This window comes from Tiliqua scincoides, chromosome 11 (assembly GCF_035046505.1).
Source record: "Tiliqua scincoides isolate rTilSci1 chromosome 11, rTilSci1.hap2, whole genome shotgun sequence".
In the NCBI taxonomy this organism is placed as follows: domain Eukaryota; kingdom Metazoa; phylum Chordata; class Lepidosauria; order Squamata; family Scincidae; genus Tiliqua; species Tiliqua scincoides.
Genome location: NC_089831.1, coordinates 7,743,782 through 7,771,751, shown reverse-complemented (window position 1 = coordinate 7,771,751; position 27,970 = coordinate 7,743,782). Strand labels below are relative to the sequence as shown.

General features: G+C 47.9%; 1 protein-coding gene across 2 annotated transcripts; it reads right to left on the bottom strand.

The window, feature by feature from the left end:
• Positions 1–19: 19 nt before the first annotated feature.
• Positions 20–27,970, bottom strand: CCAR2 (cell cycle and apoptosis regulator 2). 2 transcript variants are annotated; one of them, XM_066639188.1, is made up of 21 exons: positions 27,895–27,970; positions 25,721–25,813; positions 24,824–24,915; positions 22,992–23,083; positions 22,069–22,183; positions 19,150–19,276; positions 18,963–19,059; positions 17,089–17,205; positions 15,326–15,560; positions 13,400–13,513; positions 11,549–11,712; positions 7,779–7,956; positions 7,044–7,307; positions 6,348–6,578; positions 5,676–5,856; positions 5,179–5,258; positions 3,955–4,101; positions 3,695–3,803; positions 2,967–3,164; positions 2,044–2,249; positions 20–1,152 (listed from the first exon to the last, which is right to left on the bottom strand). In XM_066639188.1, the coding sequence occupies exons 2-21, from the start codon at positions 25,788–25,790 to the stop codon at positions 1,099–1,101; spliced, it is 2,871 nt and encodes a 956-aa protein (XP_066495285.1). In that variant the 5' UTR covers positions 25,791–25,813; positions 27,895–27,970; the 3' UTR covers positions 20–1,098. The 2 variants fall into 2 exon arrangements, with proteins under 2 accessions (XP_066495285.1, XP_066495286.1); XM_066639189.1 differs by lacking the exons at positions 20–1,152; positions 2,044–2,249; positions 3,695–3,803 and having other exon boundaries at positions 3,009–3,164.

The following is a 27,970-nucleotide window of genomic DNA, read 5'->3' as shown; positions in this document are numbered from 1 at the left end:
GAGAACTCAGACACTTCCACAGGAGGAAGAGACTTTTATAAAAGGGAACTTGGCCAGTTAAATACAAGTTGTTACCACATTTACAGACTAAAAGCAACACATCCAGAAGTGACAGACCACCTGCAAAGGTGGGGGAGCAGATGCAATCATTGCCTGCTGTGGGAGGGCCCCAGCCCAGCCACTACTCTGCACAGGCCCACAAGCTACACTGCTAAGACTACCACAGGGCCCCCACTGAGTTACCTACCAAAGCCATCTTGAAATCTGGTATCGCCCCCACATGGAAGTTAACCGCATTGCAACCACCCAACTGACAAGTTCAAGACCTTACAAGGCCAGACCTGGTGCTCAAGAATTTCATTTGCATTTGAGACTAGAAAGGAGCCAGCAGGCTGCAGAGGCGATAAAGCTACAGGGGGGACATAACTGGCCTAGAAGGACTCGAATGGCATTTCTTCCTCCGCCTTAAACCGGCTAGCACACTGCACTTAATGGGGGAAGGTTTAAACTCAAGCCAATGCGTTGCAGCACCAGCCACAAACTTAGCCTGCAGCACGGAATGGATGATCCATCGATTCCTTTGCAGCTTTCCCAAAGCACCTTCTAGTTAGAAGGCAGGCAGAAAAACCCCACCTGAGCAGAGGCTGGGTGGGGGGGGGACTGGGGGGACTTGCAGAGACAGTCTCCATGCAGTACAAAGCGGCTAGTTGTGCCTTTTCCTCTGGAGCCTGCAGTCCATTTCTAACTGCATCAGGCTTGCCCGAGGAAAAACTTCTGTTCCAACACTTGCTGCTGCTGACAGGCAGCCTGAAAATACCTGGGCTGCCACTTCTCCACTCACACAATAGACCATCAAAACTCCTACCTAATGGATATCCTTTAAACAATAATGGTGGTTCCGGCGGTATGAACTGTGGATCCCCAGCCATGCTGAGACTAGGTGGCCCTTTCCCCAAGCCTGGAGAGTGGAGGACGAGGATGAAAGCCAGCTCCGGCCTTCCACATGGCGGTGAAAGGGTTGAAGGTCACTTAACCGCTAACCCACAGCCCCAAAATACCAAGCACTGATCTTCCCTCTTGGACTCTCTTCAGGGAATGTCAGTTGCTGGAAACAGCTGGTGTTGGTTCCTTCTTTTCTAAGCTGTTGTTGGTCTGGAAAAGACAAAGGTAGGGGGTCAAAGCAGTCAGTGTGTGGCCACTTCCTTTTTCAGCATGACTCCCCTGTATACACAGCCTGTATGCACACTTCAGGTCTGCTCCACAAAAGAAGCGGGGGAGGAAGAGAAGGACAGACGTGAAAGAGCTGCACTTGCGCGACAAGTGGTTGGATGCCGACTGAGATGGCACTTTAGTTCACGAGGCACTCAACAAGCATTTGCAAACTAAGCCTTCAGATTACTGTCAAGCCAAAGCATAGTTAGATTTGTACTCTTAGAATAATATTTACAGACCATTAAACTTGCTCAAAATACAGGTAAGCCGAAAGTTTTGGCAAGGCCTGCTGCAATCATGGACATAGGGAGAAACATGGGCAGGACTGGAGAAACAGAAGGCCTGGCTTGCCTCTCCACTCCAGCCCAGAGGCTGCTGAAGACAACTATCCAACTTCTGGCTTTGTAAAAAGCCAGGTGAGCTGAGACACCCTATTGCAGTGCCACCAGCTTCAGGGAGGACAGTTCCCGTTCGTATCAATACAGCATTTTGCATAGAGGCTGTAATCTTAAATATATTTAAACAAGGGAGCAAGTCTCATCGGACTCGCCTCTGTGTAAACATGCACAGGATCAGGTTTGTTTTTTCATGATCTCAAGACAAAAGCCACAGTTATGATGACTCGAATGTGGGTACTGCATATGCACCACCCAGCTGTAGCTAGAACAAGGGTAAGAGGCACCTGACATCCCCACAGCCCAAGGCAGCCTTTGCACCTCCCCCTACAAGCATGTCTAGTTATACCAAGGTCAACGGCATGCTCTTAAACCTACAAATGACAGTGCCCCGACTAAAATATTTGCCACGTTCCTCAGAGGGGAAGCTGGCTACCTTCTCAATTATCTTCTGGATTTCCAGCTGCAGTGGAACCAGGCGCTTCTTATTCTCCTGCAGCAGTCTCTGGAAATGGGACTTTTGCCTCTCAGCTGCTTTGGCCTGTTCCTCCATTTCGCCAAGGCGCTTCTGCAGCTCCTGCACCTCAGATGCCAGGGCCTTGTTGGAAGCTTCTGTTGTTGAGAAGCGACTCTGGGTCTCTTCTGCAAACATAGCACAACAAATTCAGCTTTCATGCCACAAAGCAGGATAGATGAAGTCTTTAGGCCAAAAAGAAGAGCAGCTATCACATGGGACTTAAGGTAAGGGTGGAGATTCTAAGTGCCCCAGAAACAAACAAAGCAGAAAGGTTGAATTGGCAAGAAAAATTATTTGCACAGGGCTATAGCCCAGACTTGCATGCTGAGGCCTTGCAACTGTACTCAAGTGTTTGCAGAATCTCATGCAGCCACTACCTGCCACCCAGAAAACTTGGTGGACCCGCTAGCTGCCTACAGCTCAAACTGAAGACTCAGGAGAAACAGTGGCCAAGACCAGGCAGACAGCTTCACCTTGAAATCACACCAGTTCCCAACTCTTCCCAGAGCACAACCACCCACAGCTTCAAAGCCTTTGTTGCCAACTTGACCCGCTGAACCTAGACTGTTTCGGTTTCTTTTGTCTAATATATTCACGCCAGAGCAGTTGAGCTTCTCCAAGGGCCAATTTGGAAGGGCTGGGGTGCCCTGGACGAGTGCTTGCAATGAGGCATTCAGATTTCCTCAACCTTTTTGAGAGGCTGAAGCAAAGGGGGGAACTTGCAGGTGAATTTGGCCATGGTGCAGTTTCTTGGGAATACTGTCCAGCGGCTAGGCCACTCCTTGCTGCCACAGGAGCCAACCCTGCCCTCTCCTTGCAATGACCAACCCCCTGATGCTCACCCAACTTGACCTCCAGGGTGTGGATTTTGTTCTCCAGGTACAGGCGGCTGTTTTCTGTCTGCTCTGCTTTCTCCAACAGTTTGCCCACGTTGAGGACAGTCCCGTTGTATGAAATCAGGTTGCCAGTCTGGGTTTCTAGGGTGGGTTTGGTGGGTGCTTTGGGAAGGGAGATGGATGAGCGCAGCAGAGGAAGGTTACCTGCAAGAGCAACAAGTCATTTATGCTGTTCATCTTTGGGACAGAGTACCAGGGAATGGGAATGCAGCAGCAAAAGGGCTCAAACAAATGTCTGGTGGATGTATTTTCAACTGTTACCTGGGTGGAAAGCTCTCTCTTCTCCCTCCCCCTGCTGCTGACAACTCACCACTATCCCAAACAAAAGCTCACCCTGCTTCCAGAACAGCTGAGCACTGAATATTCTAAACCCTTGGTGGGCATTTAAAATTATTTCACTACTGTTGGGACAGACCACGATTACAGCTGAGCTGCCAAGTACATGTAGGGAGGGAGAAACTGTTGTGCTTCCTCCCCAGCACTGTCCATCCCTAGATGATCCAGTGGAGATCATTGGAAACTCTTGATCTGGGGCAGGAGGGAAGGACCCCAGCTGCATCCCAGATCCAATACCACAGAAGCTTTAGCTTCAGAGGAAAATACAGGGACTACAGACATCTGTCCACAAAGCTCCATACAGCTGAATGCTCCCTCACCCCATATTTGCCACCTACCTAATGGTTCCTCACCAAGGCCTGGCTCAGTCCCTTCCTGCCGGCTGTAGCGTAGGGTGCGGTAGCGGCACACGAACTGCGTCACCACCCTGTTCACCAGGCGCTTCACCTGCCACCAGATGAGATACCCCCCTCCATGAATGGCACTGGGACAGGCTGCCGAGAGTTCCTAATGCCCTCAGCCCTAACCAAAGGTTGACCTGCATCCCAAGTCATTTAAAACCGCCACATGGCAGGCAACAAACTGGGCTGCTGCTCACCTGCTCTTTGCACAGGTGCAGCTCCAAGGTGAGGAGGAGCTTTTCCACATCCCTCCGGTGCAGGTAGCCACAGAAGTTCAGGTCGAAGTAAACAAAGGCAAGGAGGGCATCCAGTGGCAACACAGTGCTTGGGTCGAGTTCTCTGGGCTGGGAAGAAAATTCACATGCCATATTGCTCAGACTATCACGCTGCTTGTGTTATCTGACGCACCCGATCCCCTTTCAACTTCGCCCCACACATCAGCAGCCAAATAAATGTGGGGGACAGAGGGTTTCTCCACCTCCCCCGAGAGCCTTAAAGGCTGACACCTGTTGCGCAGCCATGGACTTGAAGCTCATTGTTCAGAAGCAACGAACTGCTAGATTAGCACTAAGGATCAGGCCCCAGAGGTCAGCTCCCATACTAGACAATCCTGCACTGCATTCATGGGAAAGGTGGACTGAAAAAAGACCCAAACACTGGGTGGAGAGGGGACTGAGGGACAGAATGAGCCGATCTTGTACTGGTAAGAATAGAGCACATCACAGCCAATCCACTCATTCCCACATACTCTCACCCCACTTCTTGCCAAGGGAAAAAGAGTTGGACACAATGAACTTCCAAGATCCTGTGGAACAGAAATCTACATGGACACAATCCTGCCACAAAGCATAGAATATGGATGCTAATGCAAAACCAGGCAACTCTTATAAGAACCCCACCTTTTACGTTACAAACAAGAAGGTTCTAGTTCATATAAATAAAGACCTGGATCCCAACGAGCAGCTTCTATGCAATGCTTAAAAACCAAGAAATGCCCAACTCAGAATTCTGGTAGTCAGGAATGTGATTGCCATCAAACAACCTGTCCCAACTGGAGCTCCTGTTCCTATCTCCTAGTGTCCCTATCCAGACCTTGACAAACAAGGTAGGAAAAATTCCAGTTTTCACCAGAAATAGCGGCTTGCAATCATGGTCAGGCAAATTTACCTGATTGTAAAATATAAGCCTGAGTCACCAATCTGCTGTTCAGTACAGAGTACTAAAACCTCTGCAAGAGAAGAGCTGTTTCTTCTAAATGAACATCAAGACTGAAGTGAATCACTAGGCCAGAGGCAGTCCCACACTAGTGCCATATCCACATCCCAGACACTGACCTGGGGAGGTGGGCAAAACAGACCCTGCACAATTCCCAGGAAGCAGATTTTAAGAAGCAAGAGGGAAAGAGAGAACCGATCACTGACCACATCATGAAGTGAGGAGAACTCCATCTCTGACTGATTGGATGCAACTGATCTCACTTCAGCATCCTCCAACTTGACACCTGTGGGAAAGGTCACAAGACCCATTTTACGTAGTTGCTAGCATACTGTTAACACACTATGCAATCGAGAGACAGAATACACCACACTTACAAGTCTGAATACAGTGGGCCCTCCATTGGTGATCCGTTCCAGGACCACCCTGCGGATACCAAAATCCGCAGATACTGGAATTAGCAATTGCATTTGGGAGGTCTTCTCAGGTGCGAGGAGGCGACATACGACCTCCTCGCGCCTCAGAACACTTCTAGGCACAACGGAAATATCTGGCACAAACCAGAAGTGGCTTCTCTGAGGCCTTCTGCAGTGCAGGCTTGACATCTGCAATCTGCAAGCCTGTGGATGAGGAAGGTTCACTGTACATCACTCCAGCTTGCATTCTCCCTTGCAGGACCTGCTGCATACTGCAACAGACTTACCAAAGTCCTCCTCCTCATCGTCTCTCAGCAGTAGCAGGTCGTCCTCCAGGCTCAGTTCACAGAGCTCATCTGTGGACTCCTTTGGGTCCGCTTTGGCATTCCCACTGACCTTCTCTTCCTTTGTTGCACTAGCCCCATCTTGACAGGCTTGCTTCTCCTCCACACTCCTGGACTGCTCCTTCTTCAGGAGAGAAAAGCAGGTGAACAGGACTTTGATTCATGCAAAAACAAACAACAAAAAGCCAAGCAATTTGATTCTGCAACCTGCACAAATGGCAAAGTCTCTTGTATTGTACAACTCATTCTGCACAGTCTGCTCTGGTTTTGCTTTTGTGGTGTTCAGCCACCCCAATGGCTTTTGTGAGATTTCAGAGGTGTTGATTTCAAGCATTCACTACTGGAAGAGCCAGAAACTTGATTCTATTCATTTTTAATCAAAGCTGGGAGATTCTCAAGCTGAATTCTGCACCTAGTAAGACATTCTGTTTTTAGTTCTGCACTTCCATGAGTAGCAGCACATACACACACACACACTGTTCTGAACATCAGTCCCTCTTCATATCCTTTCAAAAGTCATGGAAGTTTTGGCCCCAATATTGGGAAAGTTAAACATATGTATATCACCCAAACAACCAGGGCCATGCCAAAGGCCTTGAAGACAAACAGACCCACCTGAGCTTCCTCCTGGTTATTGGCAGGCACCTCCTCTGCCCCCAGATTTTCCTGACGCTCTTCCTTCGGTTCAGTGTCTCCTTCCTTTTCTACTTCAGTAGCTTTCTCCAATTCAGGATTCTTTGCCTCCAGAGGTTCCTCCTTCTCTGGCAGGGCCACTAATGCCTTGTAGATCTTGTAGCCAAAATCCCGCTGAAGCATCTCTTGGAAAAACTCTGCCATCACTGCCACCTCAGGCATGGAGAAAGCAAGGGCGAGACCAGTGAGTAAGAGGACACCGGGAAGATACAGCGGGCTGCATCAGCCACCAGAATTCACAACTGCATTACAGGCATGCGCAGAACTTGTAACCCTGAATACACCACATGGAAAGATGTTCTGTTTTTGTGGCTGCAACCCATGTGACATTTCACCTCTCCCCACATCACTCCTCTCCCTATAATTGTGTTCCCCCTAACTGCAAAGGCTTCCCCACCCAGTCTCATTCTCCCCAGCTCCAGGAACATATCACCTTAGGAAGCCCCATCAATCAGGTGACTGCTCTGCCATCCCCTCCCTGACTCCCAAAGGATATGACTGGGACAAGGAAGGCAGGAGGCCAATGAAATCTTTGCCGGGGTGCTCTGCAGCTCACCCAAGATCTGCCCTGCTGCTGCACTCCCATCTTCTTTCCCATCCTTGGGAAATGAAGCCTACCTCAAAGGAGAGCTTTTCCCGCTGCCGCCTGTACTCCAGCAGAGTCCAAAGTGAGATATTGCTGCAACTAGGATGTCCACCTTGTGGCGCTGGCTGGGGGTGAGCAATAATGGCAGGTTCCAAAGGGGGAGTTGGGGCCTCTAGCTCAGGTGCCAAGCGTTCAAGACCTGACTCAGGGACAGCGTCAGACGAATCCACTTCCTGTTCACTGGCCTCCATCTCCTGCTCTGAGGCTGGGTCAGAGGCATGTTCAGGTTCCCCTTCCTGTTTAGAAGAACAATTTCAATAAGCATTGGAACCAGCAACCCTATGTCTATATGGGCAAATGCCTGGTCTCCATGCGTTCCTTACATTTATAACCCCACCCTTTTTCCATGATGCAATTGAAGAGGGCGTTTCCAGGCAGTCTCCTGTCTCCCACCTGCTCAGGTTCAGCAAAGTGGCTACATTGTGTACCTTCAGAACTAACAAGACAAGGCCAAAGAGACTGCCTGCCCCAACCCCAGCTGCTCACTGGAACTGGCGGGATGACGCCTCAAACTCAGGGAGACATACACAAGAGAGCATATCCTGCTTGGAGCCCTTCTTGATCAGGTAGGTCATAACACTGGCGGGAGGCAGCAGTGCAGGAGGCCACGGCCCCTCACTTCTGGCCACTGCACTGTAGTCTATCCAGGTGCCTCTGACCTGTCTCTGCTCTGGTTCACTCTCCACCCACTTCCAATCCATCCTCACCGTCTCCACTTCTTTCTCACTTGACGAAGGTGACACCTTTTCAGCCTTCTGCTTACACGATGCCTCCCACTCCTCAAGAGATGGCATGCAGCTCCAAACATCTGGCAAGAAGACCACCGTCTGTTCTGGGTGAGAAGGGTTGCCCTCGCAGAGGTATCTGAACTCAGCAAACCGGAACCTGATGTGCAAGAGTTGATTGGGGGGGGGGGTTAGGTGGCAAAGCACAAACATGACCTTTTTGCAATTTGGAGCGCAGACCTACTAAGCAGAGCCTGCAAGAAGAACCTCTTATTTCTTGGCTGTTGACACTAAGCCCATTTTTAGTTGAGTTCATGATAGTGATTCTCCTCCAGCAGCCCCAGCAGAGATGGGCTGATGACTTCCCAGACCATCTGCAGGAAGTGGGCAGTGCCTGCTTGGGAGCATCTGCCACAGCAGCTCTCCCTCCTATAGCCTTTGAGCTTCACAGAGCTCTTGCTCAGTTGAAAGTCCTGCTATAGAAAAAGGCAGGAAGAGGAAAGAAAATGCAAAGTGATTGGCAGATCTAAACTGAGCCTGTTCTGAAAATGCAGAAATGTTGCCTTGATTAACCTAAGTATTAGGCTCCCTGCCTAAAGCCATGAGGGGGTACCTAGAAATTTCATTCGCTCAAACTTCAGCAACGAGATTAAGCTACAAAAGCTAGGGCACAATCCTAACCAGGTCTACTCAGAAGTGAGTCCTATTTTATTCAATGGGGCTTACTCTCAGGAAAGTGTGGTTAGAATTGCAGCCCTAGATAAATAGAATATGCTTCACTGATCTACATGCTTTATGCACACAACAGTTAATGGATTTTTCAGGGAATAGGATCTTGGTGGGGGGAGGAGGAAATGGGACTCATTGGACATTGATTAGCCTGAAACGACTTTCTGCATCTTTCTGTTACATGTAGTTTGGCTCACTTGTTTAAGTCACCTGGTGATATAAGTGAAGTCACATATATCAACTCGGTTGTCGAACCTAGGTTCAGCCAAGTTCATGCAAGTTTCTTAACCTAATTAGAGCAACAACTGAAAACAACCCCCCTCTTCCCCATATCAGTTCACTATTCACCCATTTTTAAGCTAAATTATAACCAATAATATTTCCAGATGTTTGTGGGTCTCAATACATTCAGGGAATCTGAACCAGTGTTACTTTGGGGTCCTTTTACACTTTACACAACAGCAGACCAGTTGTGGGCTTGGCACTAAACATGCACTTTACAAGAGTAGCAGCTAATCTGAGCTTTCTGATAAGTATGATACTTGTGCAAATACATGCTTTGCACATTCACACTATACATTTCTAGGGGTAGACCAAAAAGGTGGTGTACGAAGTGGCCCTTGAGTGACGCTTGACTTAACTCTACTGGAGAAGCTCTGCTCCAAAATGGCAGCACTTGTCCAAAAAGCACCAAACCCAAGTTACTCTACTGCTGACCAAAGAAAAGGGAATGGCTCTCTGTTCCTGACTGACAAACACTCTGAGATCCTGTCCTCCTCCTAATAGGCATCCATTTACCCCACCCCAACTGCTGTGGCTGCCTCCAACACTGGGCTTCCCCCCAAAATGTTCTGGCTTTACTTGAGGCTGCAAACAGAAGGAGCAGGTTTCTGCTCTCAAACCCCAAGACTGAATTCAACAGGTGGCAAAGCTTCAGTGGCCCAGAAGCTCCCATCTTCCTTCATCTGTTGCTTCCCAAACAAGTCACATGTGCAGCCAGGTTTAAGCAAAATAAGATCAGTCACCATGGTTACCCAGCGCAAAGAGTCTATATATAGCCATGTTGCAACCAACCAAACTGGTGCACTCCCAAGTTCCGGCTTCCTTCTCAATGTTGATTGGCCAGAGATGTGATCTTATGAAGTTCCAAAGTGCTCACGTGCAAAAGTATCTGCAAGAACTCCAAGGAACCAGAAGCACACGGCTCTTGGCGAGGACTGCAGCATGCAAGCAACTGTCCCTAGAAGGAGCCATCCTGGCTTGGATGCAGGAACCAGCAAAAGCCTGTAGGCTTGAGCAGATTCAGAACAAACCGGCAGCTTGGCCAAGGTGCCCACAGCCAGGCCCTCTGAATCTTCCCCTATTTGTGCGTCCCATATGTGGAGTAACTCTCCTAGTGATGGGTTAAGAAAAGGCTTTCTCCACTTGACTGCTACAGGTGGGAGAAAGAGGGAAAGAGGAGAGTTTGGTCCCAGGAAAGAGGGTTTGAAGGCAACTGGTCCAACCACCATGCTAAAGCAAAGTAGGTCTGATTCCTGGATAGCAGACCTCCTAGAAACCCCACATACCCTGCCCTGAGGTCCAGCATGAAGGAACAGTGGGATATAGAAGGGATAATGGAAGAATACCTTATTCTTAGCCGATCACTAGGGACAGCATGTGGTTTTTCAAGCAGGACACTCATTGGGTCTATAGGGTAAGCTACACATTTAAATATTACTAACCAAATCAACTTCTGCTTTTAAAAAGGGGGAAGGGGTGATGTAGGGTAAGCCTGGAATATGAAACACTTTCTGTTAACTTCCCATAAATGTTACGTGATGCTTTTGGCTCAGATCAGCAACCCAACCCCCTGGCTCCAACCTCACTATTTGCCCCCTACCCCTTCTCCACTGGCACAGTTCTATTTCTGGTTTCCAACTTTAAAAACAATTAAATGATTTCAATCCCATTACATAATTTTGGTTTTCTAACCTCAGGCATCTAGAAATTCGTTACAATTGCAAACTCTTTAAGTGAAGGCAAGAAGAATGTTTTGGGCTCCTGCACTGTGCCAGCTTGTGGAGCCGCAAGACCTCCCTCAACCAGTCCCTCCAGATGCTGACAAAGCCTTCCCTGCATGCACCTGGCACAGTCATCCTGAACAGCAGGCATGAAAAAAAGGCTCAATGGAACTGACTCACTCACAGCCAGGGCATTTATTACAAGAGACAGCCACCTAGTGGTCAGCCTGACCAAGTGCAACTGCATCCCTGAGAGTGTTCAGAAGAACCACATTGGCTGTGGCATCAGCTTTTGTGGACTAGCCCAGGCCACAAAGGCTTATACCACTACATATCTGTGAAAGAGACAACAAGCCACTTCTTTGGGTTTGTTGTAATATTTGTTGTAACAGATTTAAACAGCAACCCCTGTGGAATCTATGATGTGGAATCTATGATGTGGAATCTATGACGCTAGGACAGAGTGGTCACACATACAAACAGGTAGAAAGTCATAGGATCCATGGCTTTCCATGTCATAAAACAATTCCCCCCACACACACACACACACACATGCACATGTGTATGTACTACTTTCCTCAGAGGAGACCCAGTTGTAGTCCTTTTTTTCCCCCCACAGCCACATTCCATTCATTTTCTCCAAGTTAAATGAGATGTACCTGGATGATCTCTTCAATTTTAATGTTCAGATTTAAAGCACAAATCTCCTGCCTGTTTTGCTACTTGCTAACTGAAGACAAGACTTCATCCACCTGGTGACCTGGGCTCTGGCTCACCTAACGCTGGTGCCATAATAAATATGTCACAAGAATCCTGGTTGCATTTTGTTGGACCAGATTAACCAAGCAACTCTCCTGGAAGCAGATTCTCAAGCAAAGCATTAGTAGCCCTGACTGTGAAAGCCAGCTGCCTTCAGAAACACAGCCTGACCTGCTCTTTCTTTTGCCTCTTAGGTGCTTTGGTTCAGAGACTCTTGCAGGCTCAGAAGGCACAGCTGATCAGCCTGAAAGGACCACTCACCATTTAGTGCAGGAACTCAAGTCCAAACCGGTTTGTGCTTTTGTGCAGCGAATGGCTGTGCGAATCAGAACCATGGGGTTTGCAGCTGGGTCAGGACCATCTAGGGACGGAGACCACTCCCCGCCAATCAGCACCGATTCATCTGCTTTCTTCCAGAGCAGGAACTAAGGAAAAGAATTCATAAGGAAATGTACTTAAGGGGGCTCAGACTAACACCTTGACTGTCTCAACCATCACCATCCCCTCCAACTCCAGGCACATGGCTAAAGCAACCACAAACACAGGGTCTTTTCAGTTGTGACACCCCATCTCTGAAACCCTCTCCCCAGAGGTTGGCCTGATGCCAAATTTCTTTTCTTCTCAGTGCCAGAAGAAACCCTTTCTCTTCTCCCAGGCATTAACATTATTTTCACTATTCCTTTCTGATGTAAGCAGCTCACAAGGGGTCCCAGAGAGGAAGGCAGGTCAACAAGTATCTAAAAAAACAAAACTCCTCTGCTTTACAGGCAGAACTCTCTGTTGGCACAGTTGATCGGCACTGCTCCTTCCACACCAATAGCCTGGACTACAGGGAAGTACCGCACCTGCTTGCCATGTCCTCCTGCCTTCCTCCTTCTGCCTAAGAAGTACAGAGACAAAACCTGACCAGACCAAAAAGCCTTGCTATATACCTTAATGCCACAAGGTTGGACCACCCACCCAGACCATCCTGCACAATCCAAAATGCAGGCAAGCAAAAGGAGTGGCACATCAGAAAGGGACATACAATGCAAACCAACATTTCTAAAGAGAGACAGTGTGGTCCACTGAATAGAGCATTGCACAAGGACCTCAATTCACATCCCTGCTCAGCCATAAACTCAAAGGGACTGTGGACAATCTACTGTAATCCTTAACTCCCCAGGTACAAAAAGAGAACGACCAAGGTTGCAGGATTAATGTGGAGCAAATGGACTAAGGCAGTGGTCTTCAACCTTTTTTGTACTACCAATTAATCAATCAAAGTCTGGGGACCCCACTGTCCCACCCTTCACCTTCCCAGGACCCTGTCTGTCCACCCACATCCCCATTGCCACTCACTCCCTGCTTCCGCAATGCCCTCCCATCACTGTTCACTGTAACCAAATATTTTTATCAGAGAGAGCAGAAAAAGTTACCATGAAGTCTGGCTCTAATGAAAGCTAATTTAGCACAATTGCTAAGAACTGAGCAAGACTGGGACAAAATCTCCTGATACCTGAAGGGGTACACCAAACACCTCTCCCTTTACCTGATGGTGCTCTAGTTCAGCTGGGCCGACGCAAGACTCACTGAGGAAGCCGGTGCAGAGGCTTGTGTCAGCCTCCACCTGCTGGCGCACCTCTGAGTGCTGGCCCGGTTTCCTCCTGAGGAGGCACAAACATGCCTTACAGTACGTTTACGACCCTCCTGGGCCAGCGCAAGCGACTTGCGCCAGCCCATGGGCACCTCAGGATTGCACCCTTTATCTCACAATTAGGGGTGGTTTAGATGTTCCCTCCTCTCCTTGACATGAGTACATAGGAACACAAATTTCTACTCGTTGAGGGGAGATGTGTTTGCACTTGCTTCACCATGTGATTGGGCAGCCCCAACAGTATCAATCAAACCAGGTCACAACATCCCCTGAACCCTCTTACAGTTTCCAACCTGGCTCTGCTTTTCAAACTCTGATCCTGGACAGTTCTACCTGCAGCTTATCTCCATGGCTCCTGGCATGGCTGGGCCTTGCCTCCAGACCTTGGGGAAGCCTGGACTACTGTAATTTTTACACTCCAGCACAGGGTCAGCTCTAGCAGTCCATCTACACTGCCCAGTCCTGAGGATTCTCACCTTCATTTGCTTCGTTGGGTGCTCAGGGCTCTCCCTCTGGTCACTGGAATCTTCAATGTACAACAAGCAATTGCGGTAGAATTCTTCTATCCCTGGAGATGACAGCAGCAAAACCTATGTGGGGAGGAGCCAGAACTTAGACGCAGAACAACACTTTGCAAGCAAGAGGTTCCAGATTCAGCCCTTCAAGTCAGAGGGCTAGAAAAGATCCTAATCAAGACCATGGAGAGCTGCATCTCAGTAAGAAGGGCAGGACTTCCTCTAATCCTCCTCTAAATTCAAGCTGGGTCACATAGTCACTGATCCACAATAGGAAGGCGTGAGAAACTGTGACCTGGATTTGTGGACTCCACACCCTGGGACCTCAAAGCACAAATCCAGAGTTTGATATATGGCAGAGAATTCAGCAGCGTGAAAACACACACACACACACACACACACACACCCCTCCCAGAAGATCTGTTGACTCAGCATTAACATGTGGATATTGGGGAGGGGGTCTGTAGTTCAGCGGTAGAGCACCTGCCTTGCATGCAGAAGGCCCCAGATCAAATCTCTGACACCTCCAGATAGGGCTGGGAAAGACCCCTGAGCCAGAAACCTTGAAGAGCCCCTGCAGGTCAGGGTAGGCACTACTGAGCAAAATGGATCAGTGGCCTAACTCAATATAATACAGCTTTCTATGGCCTTTGAAATTGCAGGATTTCAGAGGAGTGCTGAGCTGCAGTCAAGAGTGGAGGAGACAAAGCTTCAGTGCTCTGCCAGCTTCTGCCCCCACAAGGCTAGTAAGACTAGACAACCAATTTTGCAATATCCTTTGATAATGGTTTCCTCAAGGAGTCTCCCTGGGCAATCACAACATCACTGTACAGCTCCTTGAGTAGAGAAGCCAGATATAAAACATCTGTCACATGCCCTCAGGTGGACAACTGGTTGCTGCTGTATTGCTGTTGAATTTTAATTTGTGCTCTCTGGTCTCAGGTTTTAAGATTCTGCAGGCCACCTTGAGTAACCTTTGTGTTCAACAGGCAGGATGTCTGTAAAGTATAATGGTCATCATCCATATCATAAAATTTGGGACTTCTCTGGCCCAGAGAACTGGTTCAACAAACGCTGTTGCTCTGCCAGTTCCCCAATTCACCATGGTTCTGACACCTGCAATGGATGGACAGAGGATGCCAGTTTACAGCAAGACACAGCCTCAGGGATCACAGCTGGACCTGAGCAGTGCTGTGCTCACCATGGATGGCATTGCCAAGGCTGCAATGACCTTTAATTATAACTGCAAAGGAAAAGTAGACTGTCACTTTAGGCTAAATGAGACACAGCATTAGAAGGAGGTTAATACAGGATGGGAAGTTCAGTATAAGAGAAATAGCTCAATCCTGTGGGCCTGGTACAACTTAAAGGCCCAGGAATGGCATGAACACTTTGCCCGTTGCATGCGACAGAGCCATTGGTGGAAACAACCAGCGGCTCCCTGCATGTACTAGAATCACCAGGAAACTGCAATGGGGCAGGTAGGTTAGCAGTGGGGGGAGTTCAAGGATGGTCCAGGGGAGGTTTGGGGTGGAGATGAATCCCAGCAGCAGTGAATCCCTTGCGCCAGGATGCTATCCCCTCTTTCACTATCTGACAAGCCCTCTTCCTTTACTCAGATTGAAGCCAGCTACTGGTATCAATCCGAGAAGACTCATTGTTGACCAGGGGGCCTATTGAGAGGCAATTAAAAACATCTTATCTCTCAGTCTTCTAATTGCTCTAGTGGTGGGAGATAGGACTGGGCTGAAAATAACTGAAATATCTTTCAGTAATTTAAGATTACTAAATCTCTTTTTGGACCCTCTGATTTTCACCTCCTACATCTGCTAGTTGTTGCTGCAATCCTAGTTCTGTTTACATTATCAGGGCAGTCACATCCTTCACCTTGGCACTGAATGCGCAGTTGACGTCCTCTGGCTGAGCATCCCGAGTGGCGTCCTCATCAACTGGTGGCACTTCTTCGGCAGGATTGGCCACCTGGATGCGGCTGGGGTGCCGGAGGGTCAGCGGCTGCCCAAGTGGAAAGGTGTCCAGCCAGCAGAGGTGGACACCGTAGAACTCCTTGGGCAACTCCATGCTGGGGTAGCGCCTCAAGATTTCCATAGCATCACAGAAGGGGCTTGTGAGACACAGACAGAAGGCAGTTCAGATTTTGCAGACAAATTCAGAGGGCACAAAAGCCCTGCAAAAGAGAATCTGAGGCTCCAGTCAGCATGTCTTTTATCCCTCAATTCTGAGCAGGGAGACTATCAGATTGGCCCATTTGTCTGCAGGCAGAGTAAATGCACTTTAAAAAGACTGAGCACATAAGAAGAGCCTCACAGAAACAGGCCAAAGGCCCATCTAGTCCAGCTTCATGTATCTCACAGTGGCCCATCAAATGCTTCAGGGAGCATACAAGACAACAAGACACACTTTGCATCCTGGTGCCCTCCCCTGCATCTGGCAATCTGAAGTAGTCTACCTCTAAAACCAGGAGCTTGTACATACCTACCATGACTTGTAACTTGTGATAAACGTTTCCTCCAGAAATCTTTCCAATCCCCTCTAAGCAAGATGCCATCACTACTTCCTGTGGCAAGGAGTTCCACAGACTAATTACACACTGGGTAAAGAAATATTTTCTTGTCTGTCCTAACTCTCCCAACACTCAACTTTAGTGGATGTCCCTATTTCTGAGAGGGAGAGGGAAAAGAGCATCTCTATCCACTCTATTGATCCCCTGCATAATTAGCACCAGATCTAATGCTAATTATTTTTTCCTCTAAAGCAAACAATGCAATTACATTTACTAAACACCCATCTTGCAACACAGTCAAGCCATTCACTGTTCACTAAGAGCCTAAGCAACTTGTTCATTTACACAGGGCTGGCCTATCCATGCTGCTGACTGAGACAGTTGCCTCAGGCAGCAGATTGGCAGGGATACTCACCTGCATCCACCCACTTGCCTCCATTGCTTCTTTTCCTCTTTCCACTCACTCCCTTGATTGAAAAGGAAATGTGTAGTAGTGAACCAAAGTGTCAAAGACTCTCTAGCCCACCACTTCCTTCTCCTCCACACTTCCTTTTTTGTTCCATCCCTCTCTTCCCTTTCCACTTCAAGAGATGGAAAAGGCCTGTATGTCAAAAGGTAAGAAAGGGCAGAATTTGGTACATCATCTCAAGCACTGGAGATCCTGAAGCCAAGCCTAAGATCTCTTAGCTGCTTTGAACCTGAACCAGAACTGAACTCCTAAACACAAAAACAGTAATAGATTCAAGATAGGTGACTCAGAAACCCAGCTTGCTTTGGTATGAATAATAATGGTTTGTTCTTCTGCATTGTATCCTGCTGTACATACTTTGGTCGCCAAAAAAACTTTAAAAATGCAAAATAAAACAGTTAAAATAATAAATTATCATTGTATGAGTTTGACATTATTCTGCATGAAATGCAAATAAACTGGTGCAAAACTGGTTTGAAGTGTTTTCAAAGGTAATGTTTGAACCTAAGAGCCTGAACTGAACTCAATTTCTGAATGGTTCAACTGCCTGCACAAGATGGTTGTTGAGCATGCAAAGGTCCCACCCTCAGTGTTGGAGAGTCACCCCACTTTTCCCTTGGAAGCAACCCTGGAAAGAGCTCCTTCATCTCTTGCTCTCACCTGTTCGTAGTGTAGCAAGCCAACTGCACCCGATACTGTGGGGGTTCATGCCGTGGCTTTTTCACTCCCCAGGGTTCATTACCCTTCTGCTTCCGCTTCTTGGAATCAAACTCATCCCTGAAAGTTGGATACACAAAGGTGGGGCACTATCTTCTCAAATAAAAAAAAAGGAAGTGATTTTGTGGCAGCCAGCCATGCCAACACACACATCTGAAATGCAAAACCCTCCAAGCAGCAGCTCTCAGCACCATCACACAACACTTTAAGGAAAGAGAGGCAGCAAGGACATCAAAGGTGGTGACTCAGGGCCCAATCCTATCCAACTCTCCAGCACCGGTGCAGTTGCAATGCAGCCCAGAGATAAGGGAACAAATGTTCCCTTACCTTGAGGAGGCTTCTGTGTCTGCCTCCCCACCAAAGGATGCAGTGCACACCACACTGGCATGGTTGCACTGGCCCTGGAAAATTGGATAGGATAGGGACCTCAGTCTACAACTGGCTAAATGGGTACCCAGATACTAGAAAGAAGTCATGTGGGACCTATCACATCTGCAGTCAGTTGAGTTTTAAACCACACATTTTATCTTGGAAAGACTGCACTGATCATGCCCTCTGCGGGCACTGAGTTCATTGAACAGTGCTCCATCGTCTTCCATTGGGCTGCAGTCAGACTAGATTCTGCTTAGCTGATTTGTAACTGTGGCAGTTCCAGTAATATGACAGAAAAGCATTAGAGTGCGAGTGTAACCAGACTGAATGGAATCAGAACAGTGGTTCCCAAACTTTTTAGCTCCAGCACCCACTTTCTGAAATAACACTCTGTCAGGAGCCATCAAGTGTTTAAAAGATGTAAAAAAAACCCAACAAGTTTCACTTTACCAGTTGCTCAGGCCTCTGTTTTTAATCCTTTTTACCATGGTGGGGGAGGTGTCTTTCTGGAGCATTTGTTGAGCTCCACATTCATTGGATTACAATTATTCTGGTGGCCTTGCATTCCCCTTTGCTTGGCCTTCAATAAGAGGTAAGGCAGATTGCCTAACTCTGAGTAAACGTGCATGTGTGGCTCAGTTTCACTTTCCACAGTGCTCAATACATTTTCCTTGTCAGCTAACAGCTTGTCAGTTTCACAACCCACAACCATCAGGTTGGGACCCACAGTTTGCTTCCCACAGTGGTAAGTCAGATGCTTCCAGGGAGTCCACTGTTCTCACCATCAACTAATATCAGTGGTATACTGCAAGGGTGGGCAAACTTTCAACTTTAGGGATCCTGGACCTTTAACAATTGTGTAGGAGAGAGAATTTCAGCAGACACAGCTTGTCATCTGTGAGATGACAAGCTGCACCTGCCGAAATTCCCTCTTCTGTACAATTGATAAAGGTCCAGGATCCCTAAAGTTGAAAGTTTGCCCCCTCCCCCAGTGCAGTGCTTCTGAAGCTGCAGGTTCTACTTGTGTATCTTGACTAAATGGGACACCAAACTTTTTAATAATGAGGGCTGAAGAATCTTTAAGGGGCGGGAGAAAATCACAACAGCAGCCCTGACCTTACAGCAACAACACAATGTTGTTGTGGAAAAGGTTAACACAAACCACAGAGGTGGAAAAAAAAGAGTCAGAGCAGATCCTGATGGTGTAGGTTGAGTATGGTACAGAGAGGGGCATCAGGACTCCTTGGGTAGGAAGGGGCTGTGCATGTGCAAGAGAAAGTGTAGACTTCTGAAGGGAAGAAGCATGGGAGTGGAGACTTTGGTCAAAGATATCTGTACATTTCCTGGCATAGAAGACACAGGCCCAAGCATGAGATGCTCCTTGGGAATGTGCATTCTTTTCCATCTAAAGGAAGAGGAATTTTGTGCAAACCTACGAGCCTTACCATCGGCCTGTGTCTTGCCTGCCCTTTGGACCCCGACCGCTGTATCTCCCAAGGTGACCCAGGTGAAGTGATGGAGATGCCTGGAAAAGGCTCACGGCTGAAGAAGAAACACACAAACAGTGTTTTATTTCTAAACCTTGGAAAATCCAACAATCAGGATCCAATCACAACATGCAGCAACACTTACGCTTCTGAGGAAAGAGGGGTGGGATCCGGTGAGGCTGAAAGAGCAGTTGGGGTTGGGCTCCCAGAATGCCTTGCTTCTGTCCCAAGGAAGCCACATGGAGCAGAGGTGTGGGGGCCTTGAGAAGTGGCTGTGGAACAGAGACCATTAAGAGCTTACTAGCCAAAAAGGCAAACTTAACTTACCCTAATCATTTCAGAATTATTTTTTAAAAGGCTTCATATAGTGGCTATAAGGAGCAAGGAGATGAAGGAAGGAACAGTACTGTTCAGCAATCAGCAGAGAAGGGTCAGTTTCTTCCTGAAGTGCATTGAGTTGGCAATGCAATAAAGAGGGGAAAAGGTGAATGATTGTACACAGTCCAGTGCACTAGCTAGAAATAATTTTGACATTTTTTTCCTACTCCGCATACATCAGCAGCTACAGCAAAGCCACATGATGGACTTCACTTGAAGACTGTACTGATGTCTCCGTTCCAGAGTTCACTGCACTTCAGATGGGCAACATATGATGTTATGGAACTATTGTTCCATATTGCAAGTGCTTGAAAATTCTTAAGTAGTAAGAAAAAAGCACCAGTTACATTAACTGATGTGATTAATAATAATAATAATAATAATAATAATAAAACTTTATTTTTATCCCGCCCTTCTCCCAAAAAGGGACCCAGGGCGGCTAACACAACCACCCTCTTGCCAAAGATAATTCAACACTATAAGACCTTCATAGAGTTTCCTAGAAACTGAAACTAGAATACAGGCATCCCCTGATATTCACGGATCTAGCTATCTGCTGTTCCCCATGCATCCTGTGCCCATTACCCACATATATCTTGCTCACACTAGTGCAAAGTGATTGGTAGCTTGCTTTTACAGGAAGCGTATAGACAAACAAGCAGGCAGCCTTCACACTAGGGGAGATGATTCAGAAAGTGTTAATAGGAAACTGCTTCCTATTAATGTTCACTCACTCGTCCCCTCTAGTGTACAGGATGCCTGCTTGTTTGTCTATAAGCTTTCTGCTTATAGCATCCTGTAAAAACAAGATACCAATTGCTTCACACAAGTTTAAACAAGATAAATGAAGGTAATGGGCATAGAGGAGCCACAGAAATAGGGTTCACTTTTATCTGTAGTTTCCTGCAGCCACGGGAGGGGGAGTAGGGCCGGGGGGACAATCCCCTGCAGATACAGGGTGCGTGTGCCTGTACTCAATATGCAACAGCCTTCGGTTGTTCTATACTTCCTCTGTTAGAAACACGGTATTTGGGTTAGACAGGTGGTCGTAATACTCTAATAAAGTTACCAATATGTAACTGTGTGCAGGGCTGGCTTGAGACCTTCTGGTACCCAAGGAAGCACAGTAAATGCAGCCGCCACCACCCTTATCCACTGGCAGACCAGCTGCCTCCACAACTCTTCCTACTTTCCAGATCTGAAAGGGTAGAGGGGATCAGAGCAGACAAGGAAACGTGGAGGAACATCTCCAGTGCTCTGGACCACCACTCTCCTTTTCTCCACACTTCCTTTTCTGCCCTGTTCCCTCTTTCTTTTCTAAGTCAGGGAATGGGGAGAGAAGGACCAGCGACAGAAGCAAGCCAAGGGAGGTATGCCCTCCCCAACACTTCCAGTCTGACATCAGAGGTGACGACTCTTGGACGGGCCAGTGCTGCAGGTGTTGGCCTACCCATTCAGGCAAGAAGCCAAAAAAAGGTATTTGCTCTCCAAGCACAGGAGGTGGTTTGCCACAAAACTGTCACATTCCACCCTCTTTAGCATTGGAAAGGTATAATCCCATAGAAAAAGCGTTCTATCTGCATGAACTGAGAGGATTCCCAACGTCTTCAACACAACAGTCTTTTCCTATCGCAATAGCAGACAAAGCCAGGAAACCAAGAACAGTCCTACATCTCGCTCAGAATGGAGGAGACAGCACAGTGACACCAGAGGGAGCCCAAAGACTGTGCCTGATTTTAATCTGGAGGTTTTCAGGTTATTACAAACATAGTCACATATTTTGCAGCTTCCTTTACTGCAAAAGGCATTGCAATCTTTGTCTGCCATGTTACTGTAGTTTCCCATCACTTTGATTATTTTCTTAGATAAGAAACTGATAGTTCTATATGTGAAATAACACCTCCTTCCACCACCCACAGGACAGAGCAACAAGAAAAAGGAAAATGCAGTTTACATCTACTTACGTCCATTACTAATGTATAAAGCAAAACTCCTGCTTTTTACTTTGACAGTGTTATCTAGGATACAAGGACATCTTATATCCTTACAAGGATACAAGGATATCTTATAAGGACATCTTATATCTTATATATGCGATACAAGGACATCTGCAAGAGGGATCTGAAGGCCTTAGGAATGGACCTCAACAAGTGGGAAACCCTGGCCTCTGAGCAGCCTGCTTGGAGGCAGGCTGTGCAGCTTGGGTTTTCCCAGTTTGAAGAGACACTTTGCCAACAGTCTGAGGCAAAGAGGCAAAGAAGGAAGGCCCATAGCCAGGGAGACAGACCAGGGACAGACTGCACTTGCTCCCGGTGTGGAAGGGATTGTCACTCCCGGATTGGCCTTTTCAGTCGCACTAGATGCTGTGCCAGAACCACCTTACAGAGCGCGATACCATAGTCTTTCGAGACTGAAGGTTGCCAATACAGGTTATCTAGGAGATCTAGAAGCTATCTGGGCCTCAATGATGAAACGGTGGTGACCCACGTTCCACTATATTTTTGCTTCTTCCACTGCTTCTTTGCGACAGATGGTCTTGAGCAAAGAATTCTTGCCTCAAGTTAGCACCCTTGGTAGGTTCAAAACCTCGGGTTCCTCACATGAGGTGGACAAACAACAAACTCTTGAATCCTATTGGGGGGGGGATCTCCTTTTTATACCTAGAGAACCAAACAGCAAGAGTTACCTGATTTGACAATGTTTGAACCTTCAAGGCGTTCCAAGGAACTGACTGGCTAGGGTTGTAGACAGCTTTCACCAGCACCTTCTCACCAATCTGCGGCATCCGGCCTTTGACAACACTGAAACAGATCAGAAGGTAGCCAACACATGTGTATCCGTTCTGCTGGAGCAGGGCTCTCAGGAGGCACCTCTAATTCTGATATCAGAATCTCCATCTTCACCAAAGGCCCTGCATGATCTACAGCATCCAACAGGATTATTTATATAGCACCATTAATACGGCTGGCACTTCACATAGAGTAAAAGGACACATAGAGTAAAAGTCCCAAGGGGCTTACAATTAAGGTATCAAAAGAAAGAAGATAATGGGATAGGGGTAAACAGGGGAAGCTTATGTGATTTTTTTTCAGTTATATATGCCTAGTTTAGTTACAAGGTAAGAGCTACAGTTATCTGATATGTTAGAACAGATTGCACTACTGCAGAATGCTGTGAAAAGGAAAACATGTTAAATGTTAAAGAGCACCTCTTCAGTGTGGGGTAGCATCGAAAAATAGCATCCCACACCTGTAAGAAAAGGTACAGTATGTTCTACCATCTCATCCTGCTGCAATTGTGGATCAGGCCTTAGTTGCACTTCCCACAAGACAAAAGTAAATAGAACAAGAGTTCAGAGATGCTTTGCCTCAAGAGAGCTTTCTGGGTGCCAGGGGTACACTTGCCTATTATGTTACATTTCCATCCTGCCTTTCTTCCAATATGGAAGGCAGTTTACAGAGGGTTAAAAGGGCATCTCCCATTCAAGCACTGATCAGCCTAGAACTGCTTAGCTCCAAAAATGTGGCTGGATCATGAGCCTATGCCCTGGGGCCACTGGAAGCCACCTGGTGCCCACTTCTGCAGCCACTCCAGCAACCCTCTCCTCACCTTAACTGGAAGAAAACTTCATCATCCACCACTCCAAAGTAATCGTGGAGGCTAGTGACAATTCCAGTAAAAACTCGTTGTTTCTCTCCTCCCTGAAAAGCAAAAGCCCAGGGAAATCATTGTAATGACAGGTCACACACTGAGCACTGGCATCACAGATCCCATAGCTTTGCATACATTGTCCCCAGGCTCAAGTCAACATACACAATCATTACACACAGCAGATGTGACCCATGTACAAGCCACCTAATTAATTTCACCAGCCACTGAATGCATGCATCAGAGTTCTCTAGACCACTAACAGTGCTTTCTTAGGCTGAGAGACTGAACAATGTGAGCCACACCAGAATTGCCTCAACTGTTCTCAGGCTCAAACTCCTTTGCAAAGGAGAAGTTTTCCATTTAATCAGCAACTCTGCACTCTCTAACATGATGTCAAGTAGTAACTAGCTACACAAACCCAAGAGGGGTGTTTCTTTTCTAATAGTGCTGAATGGGAAATGGGATCAGCATGCTGCTCCCACATGGAGGAAGTCACAAGCGACAGGGGATCTGTGCAGGACCTGGGCAACAATACAGTATATGTGTGCGTAGACACAAATACCTGGTTCACATGACCTCCAGGTGTCAGGTGTATATGACCACAAGAGCCCACTAATATTTCAAGCAGCCCTTAGAAATGAGCAAAGACCCCCCCCTCAAAAATGGAGGGTACTCTCTCTGCTTTAGATGAGAATAGCTGAACTCAAACTGTGAACCTCACTGATTTTTGCCTTTGCCTGTAGAGTGTGGTTAACCAACTCTTTTTGAGCCAACTGGAACAATCTGCTGGTTCGCATTCCAGCAAAGGCATAACATAGTCTGGGATATGTGGGATAATCTGGTAATCTATGGAGGAGTGCAGGCAATATTGTAGCAGGAGGATTAATGTAAAGGTTGGAGGCTCAGTAAAAGGTATTGATGATCCTATAACCATCTGCAGCACAAACTCATAGCTGGAATAACCAAGGAGATGTGGAATAGACTAATTAGTGCTGGATTACCTATGCCAGTTGATTGACTCCAAACAGACCAAAAACTCAGTGCTGCACACATCATGGTCAAAGCCATTTGCCAACTGTATTCTGGTCAGTCTGTCAGTAGTCAATCTGACTTTTAAGGAAGCTCAGAATCTAAGCATTTGCTTAAGTGTTTTATTTTTATTGCAATTTTCTAGCCTGCAAAGTCTTCAGGGACAAATATTTCCTTGTCAGAGTTAAAATTATGCCAGCCTAGCAGCAATGCCAATATGACACAATTAACCCATTTTTGCCCGGCCCACATTTGGTCCCTGTTGCATATATGCAACGTTGGGCAGAAAGAGTTTAAAGCTATGATTTGTGGTAAGGGGGTAAAGCATGCAGCCCCCCTCCCCCAAACAAGTTTAGAGTGCTTGGTATATGCCTTTCCACCAACCTATCCTGCAGTGTCCTGTCCTGCAATGGCTTTGAACTAAACTGGTGCCATGCCATGCATGCAGCTTTGGTTTCAGCTGCAGATGAAATTCAAAGCCACATGCCTGAAGCAGCAGAGGAACCACAAAGAACTTCTTCACCTGACCTCTGGCCAAGAATCAACCTGACAGACAAGAAGAGTGAACTGCAGCCATGCCTCCAGAATACGTGGATTCTGGATCAACCTCAGAGAGAAGACACTCAGAACTGCCTTAATACTTGAACAGTTCATAGTGCTGTCAAGTAAAGGAGTTCCTAAAGCATCCTCCTGGTTGAATAAAAGCATATTGAGTGTCCCCACATAGGAGCTGAGACATCGAAGAAGGGAAAACCACTTACCTGAAGATGTCGTGCTGCCTGAATGATATCCGATGAGATAGGAGGATTTAACAGGCCGGGTGCAGGTCCCAATAAAGAGGCTGGCTGAGTTCCTAGTAAAAAGGAACACATACAGATCTAATCTACAGAACACTCCAGGGACAGAAAATATTAGAAGGGCATCTAGGAATTATTTTACATCTAGGACTTTAATTATGCATCTATGACTTTGCCATCATTCCTATTGAATTCCTTTAAGCACAGTTGTCACATCAGCTCCTTGTTTCCCCCTTTACAGTAACTGGGAAGGGATGAGTGCCAAAGAAATAGAGGAACTAGAGTAAAGGACAAAAAGTGAATCCATAGCTGCATTTGAACTCAGACCCAACAGGCTGTCAGCACATACACAAGTACTGGTGGACAAGCAATACAGAGACCAAGTCTCTTACTTTTACATTACCACTAGTCACTTCAAAGTGACAAATGCATTGTAAGTGCTTAAGGCTGCAATTCTATCCATGCTTACCTAGGAGTAAGCCCCATTCTGTAATGGGACTTACTTCTGAGTAGACGTGCATAGGATTGCACTCTAAGGCTCTCAAACACATGTACTGTAACACAAAAAGGAACTGAAGAGAGGAAGGAATAAGATCAGGGATTCCTTTTTAAAGGGAAACCATGCTCACATTTTCTTATGCTGTTTTTCATCAAATAAAAGCACAGAGCACCAAGCTTAAATTCCAAGGATTAAGAAGGAGCACACCTCATCCATCAGGAAGTAGGCTGTGGCAAGAGGCAGAAAGGTGTGGGAGGGAAAGCAGAATGCAGGAAGACTGTCCAATCCCCCCTACACACACATACACAAAATGCTTGGGCGATTTCACAGGTAGAACTGAGCAGTCTTTTGGACATCTATACCTGAAAATGACCTTGCTCCCTGAAGATTGCTGGATCGTAGCTGCTTCTGCCGCTTGAACTGGGCCATCATGAATGGTGCACTCCGTTTACTTTCTAAAAGAATATAAAGAGACACATAAAGGCTCCTATGATGCCCCATTTGAAAACACTGAGGTAAGGGGCACCAGAATGAGACGAACTTGACAAATCATGCTCAGTCAAGGTGTTAAAACTGCTGATAAGGACTAGGACCCTTGGGCCACCAAAACCAGCCCGCACAAAAAGCAGGGGATGCCCCAACGCTGCTAGAATTCCTACCTGAGAAGGAAGAAGAAACAAAGAACAGAAACAACATGTACTACTATCTGGGGTAACGCTGTCTGTGGGAGGGAAACTGAAGCAGGGATGAGACAGGTAAGCAACACCTGCCAGGGCTCTGGGGAGAAGTGTGCCTTTCTTTCCTGCCTGAGGGCTTCCCAGAGGGGGGTCACCATGAGGAAAACAGTGCTGGGCTACAGGGGCCTTTGGATCCTGCAGGGCTTTTCTCATGCTCTGTGTGTAGGAAAGAGGGCTTCTAAACTCTGATAGGAGACAAAAAACCACCTCATTTGAATCACTATCTGTCACACTGCCTGAACATCCACTCCCCTGCACCTGCAAAACAGAGACATTAGCAAGCAGGTGGGGGCACACTGGTAGCTTGCCATAATTCCCACTCTCAAGCCTTAGCCCCCCCCCCATTTCTGTTTACAATGACAACACGGGGATAACAATGGCCTGGGGAGGGGATTGTACCTAAGTGGAAAAGAACCTGCTCTATGTGCAGAAAAGCTCCCTGGTTCAATTCCTGGCAACAGAGGAAAGCTTGGAGAAGAGTCACTGCCCGTCAGTGTCCACAATACTGAGTTAGATGGACCACAAGGGCCTGACTCAGGACAAGGCAGCTTTACGTGTTCCTATTATAGCTGAGTGGCAGATCACCAGCTTTGCATGCGAAAAGCGCCCCCCCCCTTCCAATTCAGGTTCAATCTCTGGCAGCTCCCTTGGGAAAAAAGATCCTGGAGAGCCACCACTACCCATTGGTATTAACAACACTGAGTGGGTATGGACCATCACTCTGACTTGGGGATAAAACAGTGTCCTTGTGTTGCCATGACTACACTGCAGGGCTGTTGTAAGCCTCTCTGCCTCAGCCCCCCCCCCCGCCACACTGAGGGAACCAGCACAGAGCTACACTGACGGCTATTGTGAGCCTCTCTACCTCAGCCTCCCCCCCCCCACGTTGAGGAAACGCGCGATGGGCGACACTGCGGGGCTGTTGTGAGGTGTCCCCTCCTCAGCATGCCAGCAGGCACACGTGCTCCCTGTTAAGCCAATGCAAACAGTATTGGGGTACACTGCAGGACTGTTGTGAGCCTCTCAGCTTCACCTCCTCTACCCCACTGGGCTGGAGGAAGTAGCGCTGGGCTAAACTGCACGGATATTGTCTCTATGCCTCAGTCCCCCTCCCCCTATGGGCTACACTGCAGGGTTGTTGTGAGTGCCTCAGCCCCCTCCCCTGCTGTGCTGAGGGAACCAGCGCTGGGCTATACTGCAGGGCTGTTTAATGCCAATAAAGTTTATGGAATTGTATCGTACTGCAGGGCCGTTGTGAGGGAACCAACACAGAGCTACTCTGCAGGGCTGTTGGGAGCCCCCTCCCCCATGGGCTACTCTGCATCAGACCCCCACCCCCCTGCTGCACTGAGGGAACCGGCACAGAGCTACTCTGCAGAGCTGTTGTGAGCATCTGTGCCTCAGCTCCCCTCCCCCCAGCTGGGCTGAGGGAAGGAGCACTGGGTTACACTGCAGGGCTATTGTGAGCCCCCTCCCAGAGCTCCCCTCCCCATGGGCTACTCTGCAGGGCTGTTGTGAGCCCCTCTACCTCAGTCCCCCCAACCCCATGGGCTGCTCTGCAGGGCTGATGTGAGCCTCCTGCCTCGGCCCCTCCCCCCATGGGCTGCTCTGCAGGGCTGTTGTGAGCCTCCTGCCTCGGCCCCTCCCCCCATGGGCTGCTCTGCAGGGCTGTTGGGAGCCCCTGCCTGAGCCCCTCCCCCGGCGGAGGGCACCTGAAGCGCGGCTGCCGGAGGGGCTCTGAGGCGGCGCCAGTAACGGCCGCCGAGTGGGGGAGGGGCGGGGCGGGCTCGCGGACCCACCTGAGGCGGCGGGGGATGCGCCGGCCTGCGACAGCGCCAGGGACAAAGGAACCCGGAAACGCCACCCGGATGTGGC